This window comes from Chrysochloris asiatica, unplaced genomic scaffold (assembly GCF_000296735.1).
Source record: "Chrysochloris asiatica unplaced genomic scaffold, ChrAsi1.0 scaffold00150, whole genome shotgun sequence".
Classification (NCBI taxonomy): domain Eukaryota; kingdom Metazoa; phylum Chordata; class Mammalia; order Afrosoricida; family Chrysochloridae; genus Chrysochloris; species Chrysochloris asiatica.
The window spans coordinates 3,947,626-3,955,095 of record NW_006408668.1 but is presented as its reverse complement, the minus strand read 5'-3'; the positions used below and the strand labels follow the sequence as shown (position 1 = coordinate 3,955,095).

The following is a 7,470-nucleotide window of genomic DNA, read 5'->3' as shown; positions in this document are numbered from 1 at the left end:
GTAAGCACACTCTTTAGAATAATCAACCACAGGAAATCAAAAGGACAGCACTTGCTTACAGATAAAGCTCAGAAGGTAGGGACAGGAAACAGCAAGGAAATGGTAAACAGGTGAGGAGTGGTACGAGTGCTGTTCCCCTACAGGGATTGCTGTCGGTGTGCACGAATTGTTGAATAGAAAACCAATTTGCTCTGTAAACTTTCAACAAATTCACAGTAAAAACAAAACTAACTGGGGGGGAAAAAAAAATCAAGGATTCAGGAATCGATGGAATACAAATTAAAATCATTCAACAAAATGATGCAGTACTGGAAGTGCCCGTATCAGTTTGAACCAAAAGGTTGGTGGTTCTAGCTCACTAGCTGCTCCTCGGTAACCCTATACAGGCCACTATGAGTCAGAACTGACTCGACTACACACAACCCCCACTACCACCATTCAATCTGTACATTGAACAAATAAGCTGAAGAGCTGGATTATGTCAAGAATGTGGCATCAGGGTTGGAGGACGACTCATTAACAACATGAGATATGCAGGTGACACAACCTTGCTTGCTGGAAGCAAAGAGAACTTACTGAAGGAGATCAAAGACTACAGCCTTCAGTATGGACTGCACCTCAATGTAAAGAAGACAAAAATGCTCACAACTGGACCAAAAACATTCTGATAAACAGAGAAGAGAATGAAGTTGTCAAAGACTTCATTTTGCTTGAACCACAATCAACACTCCTGAAAGCAGCATTCAAGAAGTCAAACAACATATTGCATTAGGCAAATCTGCTGCACAAGGTCTCTTTAAAGTGTTAAAGAGTAAAAATGCCAGTCTGACCACTAAGGTATGCCTGATTATGGTATTTTCAATCACCTCATATGCATTCGAAAGTGAGGCAGTGAATAAGGAAGACTGTAGTAGAATTAATGCATATGAATTATGGTATTGGTGAAGAATATTTCAAGTACTATAGAATTGCAGAAGAACAAACAATTCTGTCTTGGAGGAAGAACAGCCAGAATGTTCCTTAGAAGTGGATGAAGAGCCTTTGTCTCTTGTTCTCTGGACTTATCAGGAAGGATCAGTTCTTAAAGAAGTACATCATGCTTGGTTAAGTGGAGGGTCAATGGAAAGGGGGAGGAACCCCAAGGAGATGGCTTCACACCACTGCAGAAACAATGGGCTCAGACAGAATAATAATTAAGAGGGTGGTGTAGGACCAAGCAGTGTTTCATTCTGTTGTGCATAGAGTTCTGTGACCAGAACTGAAGAGGCACATGACACCACCACCACCAATATAAACACACACACACAATCTGAAAAAATATTTATCAAACACTTAAAACAGTATTTCCAGGACTGGGATTATGAATGGTTTTCATTTTTTCCCATATGTTTTTTTTTTTTTTTTTTTGTCTTTTTTGTACTAATTCTATTTCAACTGCTGATAGACATTACTCATGTATTGTATTTTAAAATCTGCTAGCTACTTACCCAACAGTGCTGTGTTTTCGCCTGCACTGTCTTTAAAACTGACATTGCATTGGGTCACAGACTCATCAGTGGAAGATGATGGCAAATTGCTTCCATCACTTCTGTCTTCATCTGGTAAGGCAACGCTGAGATTTGTAGCTGAAACACTTCCCAGGGTAGATTCTGGAGTGGGCATCTCCTGCTCATCTTCATGCTCCCCCTTGAAGACAAGAGAGGAAAAGGAAAATACCCTTCTTAAAAAACATATTCAGAGTTTCACCTAGCATCTTTTTCTGCAAATTTATACAAAATATCATTTTTCATAAACTAAATTTTATAAAAAGCACACCAATAACTCCTTTTATCTAGCATCGTCAGAAAGTATGTTACTCTTAATAAGCAAGTTATCTAAGACCAAAATGCTTTTTATTCTAAAACCTATTTTCCCCTGATACCAGCAGTGGTGCTGTAGGGTAAGCACTTGACTGTTAACAGGAAGGCCAGCAGTTCAAACCCACCAGACGCTCCATTTTTAGAAAAAAGATGAGGCTTTTTGCTCCAGTGAAGATTTACAGCCTCGTAAACCCCAAACAGGGTCGCTATGAGAGGGAACTGACTGGTTGGCAGAGGGTTTACTGGAAGATAGTAACACTTTATTACAAACACACTTTTGTGTCCCTTTGAACCCATTGCCATCAAGTTGATTTAGACTCACAGTGACCCTACCAGACACAGCAAACTGCCCCTATAGGGTTTACAAGGCTGTAAATCTTTATTGAAACAAAGTGACAGATCTTGGAGCAGCTGGTGAATTTGAACTACTGATCTCTTTGGTTAGCAACTGAATGCTTAACTGTTGCACTACCAGGAGGTGTGACTCAGTCTGGCTGTCAGTGCTCACTTAGGAAAGGGCAGCAGCTATGCATTCTCAGTACTGGCTCTGACTGTTTTAAAGTCAGGCTCAAGGGTTTCCGACGTGAGTGAGGATTTTTAACGGCAGAGAACTTCACACTATATTTTGGTTCACTCTTAAAAAACCCATTGTTGGTTCCTTCTTTACATACAGGAGAGTGTCTTATCAGCTGTTAGTCTGCCTCCAATATTCCTCCTTCTTCCAATTTGTTGTCTTCAAAAATAAAATGAGGGCTGGCAATTATGTGCCTTATAGTAAACTTGAATATCAAAATATAGGGGGTATCCAGAAACCCTTTTTTAATGAATACCAAAGCCGAAGCTTTCTTGTGAGTAGTTGAAATTGCTGGTCAAGTGACCAATGAACTGAAGGGTTATTGTAGGGTGTGCAAATGATAAATGTGATCAGCTGCCCCCTGAAAAGGTAGAAGTCTGAGTCCAACTGGAAGCACAGTAGAAGAAAAGCCTGGATGTCTATGTCCATGAAATCAGAACTGGAAAACCCTCTGGAGCAAAGTTCATGGTCACCCGAGTCGGGGTCAGCTCATCGACATTTGAGTTTGTTTTGTTTTTATAGGTTTATTGCGATCATGTGATCCACATTTTTACTTGTTTCAAGTAAAAATATTTATTGCACCACAGTACCCGTCTCGTGCTGCCCTCAGGTATGAGGGCAGAGCTGGCCTTCTGGACTCCACTTCCCAGTCTGACCCTACCTTTGTTCTAGAACCCACTCGCCGTTGGCCACAGGTAACACTAAGCTAGTACCATTAACTAAATACCCTCAAGAATCTGACAGAGGTTTCCCTCTTACTGTGACTCATGACACCACCAAACAATAAATCTGTTGAGTCGCAATAATGCCCAAACTTCTCCTCAGCCAGATCCTGTTTCCCAGGCTTATGTAAGTACTGGCCAAACTTAACTACCTGTGAGTCTGAAACCCCAGAGTTCTACATCTCTGTGGACACATCACCAAGTTGCAATCTATGTTGTCTGACAGATCCCTGAATACCCAGGCCAAAAGTCCCTTCTCGTAAAAAATGACTCTCTCTGTCTTCTGTGGTACAGATTGTTAATGTGTGTTTAAAGATGAATAAAAAACTAAAGGAAAGACAAATTAATTCTTTATCTGATTTGTAAGCTATCATAGGTTTCTGTTCTTAAAAAATAAAGAAACTAGGTTTTCTGAGGATACATGTTCTAGCTTTAAGTTAATATTCTATGAAAGTAACTCAACCATTAAAATGAAGAGTGCTGATTTTTAATCGATGAAATGTCTGTAGATATATTTCTAAAACTAAACTCACAAGGGTTCGTCTCAGTGCTAAGGTCAACGAGATTCTGATTGTCAGTGTGCTTTCTGTAGAGATGAAAAGCAGGTTTAAAATGACTAATGGAGAAAAGAAACTAAAATGCACTTGAGAGTGTATTTAATGAAGAAAAAACTGTCTTCTCTTAGTTAAACAGACTATCCTACAAAAGCTCATTCTCTAAGTTCCAGTCACTGGAGCAAGGCCAGATGAATTGCACCTATCATGCCATGCCAAGTAGAACCCTAACTATCACAAACTGGCACTGTAGGATAAGCACTGGGCCACAAGGTCCATTTGAACCGCAAGGTCAGCAGTTCAAAGTCACCAATCGGAAACCTTGGAAAGGGTCGCTATGAGTCAGAACTGACTGAATGGCACTTAACAACAAAAGAATAAATAAATGTTGGATGTTCTAGAAGAAAGAAAAACCTCCTAGATATCAAAGTGGAGTGGAGTGAGGTTGGAATAACATAGCTCTTGAATGCTGACCTCCCCGTTTCATCTGTACTTCTGGAACTCACACTTGAAAAGAAAAAAGGAAAAAAAAAGGAAAAAACGATAGTGATTATTAAGGGAGTAGTCTCTTAGGTATCTTTTAGAAGACATGCTCAACTCCAAGATGACAAGAGATTTTAAGCAGACCATCCATCTGGGGAGTTGGTTCTCTAGTGAGGCTGCTCCAGGACAGAGAAGTGCCCCACCAGGTTTCCAAGGCTGTAAGTCTTTCGAGAAACACGCTGCTGCATCTTTCTCCTGGGAGTGTCTGGTGGGGTCAAACTGCTGACCTTTCAGTTAGCAGCTGAGTGCTTTAAGCACTGTGCACCAGGACCCCTAGAGATTTAATAACTAAATTACTTCTCTCAGAGACTTTTATTTCAAAACTGCATTATTTAGTCAAGGATAAATATGCAAAGATACATGTACTTACAGTTGGCATAAAGGTTCTAAAAATAAAAATATAACAAAACAGATGTATTTTCTGTTTTTGGTAACGTAGTAGTTAAGAGCTTGGGCCCTAGAATGAAGCAAACTTGTGTTTGAAAGCTGGCTCACCATAAACTAGCTGTGTGACCTTAGGCAACTTACTTAGCTTCCCTAAGCTGAGGCTTTTAATTAGTAAAATAACGATAATAATACTACTTAGATAATTTTTTTGAGGATTAAATGCAATAAATGGAAATTAATTAAATGTAAATAAATTCAATTAAGTGCACTAAAAGGCATTTTGGCACAGGGTTGTTATGACCCACTGTCTTTCTCTTTGCCTTAATTGTCTCTATTTTCTGAGGAGGGGCCTATGACCAACAGATTGTAAAAATCACAATTGGATGAACAAATTTAACACAGGATAAATTTCTGGAGCACGATTTAATTTTGAATCCAGGAGTTGGAAGAACATAAGTCAAAAAGTGTTGACACTACTGTAAAAGACTAATAAAAAGAACCCATACTAAAGGGGGGCGAGGATTCTTTGATGGTTGCTGGGATGTGGGAGGTGGGGTGAGGGAAGTGAGGGGAAGGTGGAGCACAGGGTAGGGAATAGACATAGGATAGTATGGGTGCTGGGGAGGGGGGCAATATACAAGAAGGGGAAAGTGAATGGAAGAACGAAGCAGATGGGAGAACAATTAGGCAGGTGGTTTGCAGGGGCTAAGTGGGACAAAGGTAAAGAAAGATGTATACACAACCTTAGAACAGCAGGGCTCTGGGATACAGGGATCGAGACATGGTTAGAATGGGGAACAGGGGGAAATAATGCTAAGATGCTTGGCTGTCTTTTGAATCTTGGTTTCCCTTGCATACCATTATAAAATAGACACTGGAGGGGGAGAGAAAGGAATAGCCAGAATATCTCCATAGAATGCTTGTAAGTCTATCTTCTGCCTATAACTGATTGGAATACCTAAAATGGGGCTACAACGTGCCCTGTGAAGGAGGCTTCCTGCAGAGCCTCTGCATTACATAAGACCATAGGTAGAATCCGGAAACCCATCCAGAATCTTCTGAGATGGAACATTTCCACTTGAAAGGACAGGCAGACCAGCCTGGAGTGGCTAGAAGAACAGAAAATACTTGAAAAAAAGACAGGAAAAATACAAAACAATATAGGCAGACCAACTGATTACTACAAGAACAAGCAAGATGCTCACCCAGGAGACTCAAGGCAAGTGGTCGGGTCCCCTCAGAGCAAACCCCCTTCCAAGGCTAAGAATCAATGGGAATACATGCTGTGATTGGTGATCACGTTCATCACCAATAAGGGGAAGTAAGGAAAAAACAACAATGAAGCTGCGAGCTAAGCCCTACAACATTCAATAGACTCCTGTGAACCCAGGTGGAAACCAGGTTGGCCATCAATGTGGCAAGACCTGGAGACTCTTGGGCCCAGAGTCCGTGACATACCCACAGAGGACTAGAGTGGACAGTGAAGTACTCAGCTGATAAGAAGAGAGGACAGATGCACAAGAACACCCACACTTGCAGATTAAACCCACTTGACATGGCTTCAATGACTGGATGATCAGAGCTCAACCAGAAGAAGAAAGAAGAGAAAAAAAGAGTAATCTGATACAATTTGATGAACTTGACCTACACCTACGGATGCAGTAGCTCAAAAGAGGGAACAAATCTTTACAGCAAGGATCATTCCCACCCTCTCTATACACATAGTAGACAGGGATGGGCAACTTGGACATTGGCTACCCAAAATGGGGGGGCTACAAAGGCAAGAAGTGACTGGTTTACAAGGTTTCAAGAGGGAACCTAGATCCAGAGGGCATGGAGGAAAGTAGAATCTCCACTGAGTAGTATCCAATCTGTCTAGGCGGGGCTGATGAAAGGAAATGTGGATAGGTCTCTTGTGACATAATACTGAATTACTATTATCAGGGCTGACTGTGAAGGTTGAAAATGTAAAGATAGACGTTTTGTAGCAAGGAGGGGAGTGATTGACTTTGCAGTCTAGGAGCGGAGGTCCCTGGGACCACCATCAAGGGAGAAGAGCGGAGAGCGGGACCCTACCCAGAGAAGCAGTGATACCAGAGATGGAGGAAGAGACGATGACGTGGAGAGATGGAGCAGCTGGGGATTTCAGAATCAGAGAGGGAAAGGGACTGTGTGCTAATGACCGAGGGTCAGGCTTGTAGGGTATATATACCCTTTGGTTGGTTAATAATGCATGGAGGGGATTGTAACCATGGCAATGAAATGATATACGATAGGATGAATGTAAAACTAATGTTCTCCCATGTAAACTATCACATAATTCACAATAAAACATTGAAAAAAAAAAAGCAGATGAAGGTCTCTTATATTTAAAGTCATGGTCCTAGGAACAAAACTCAAAATCATAAAAAGACCTGTTTTAGGACCATCAAGAAGGAAGAGCATGAGTGGAGCATGAGATCCTACCTAGAAAAGCGGTAAAGTAGAGATGGTTGCGGAGGCGATGGCACGGAGAGACAGCAGCTGAGGACTGAGAAAGGCTGTGTGCCCTTGGGCAGAAGGCTGTCTAGCAAAATGAACTCTTTGGACATTTAAATGAATATATTTATTTTTGTTTTGTATGCGTACATCAAATATTTTTGCTTTGTTCATTTGTGAAAAATAGTATGTAAAAGGGAAGCCACAGGAAGCAAATAGGATAATTGTTGTTTCAGGGAGGGGACTGTAATTACTGAGATGAAACAAAATATGTGATTGGTTGAAAGTAATACTGATGAGCTTATGTTAACCTTTAGTCAATTCACAATAAAAATATTTTTAAAAGAAAAAAA

At 40.8% G+C, this 7,470-nt stretch overlaps 1 protein-coding gene across 1 annotated transcript in view; it reads right to left on the bottom strand.

Moving 5' to 3' along the window:
* Positions 1–1,152: 1,152 nt before the first annotated feature.
* RNF149 (ring finger protein 149) overlaps positions 1,153–7,470 on the bottom strand; it is a 26,549-nt gene continuing 20,231 nt past the window's right edge. Inside the window, exons 6-7 of the mRNA XM_006870769.1 lie at positions 1,488–1,686; positions 1,153–1,160 (exon numbers count right to left, since the gene is read on the bottom strand). Coding sequence (XP_006870831.1) covers positions 1,153–1,160; positions 1,488–1,686 — 207 coding nt within the window. The remainder of the gene's footprint in view (positions 1,161–1,487; positions 1,687–7,470) is intronic.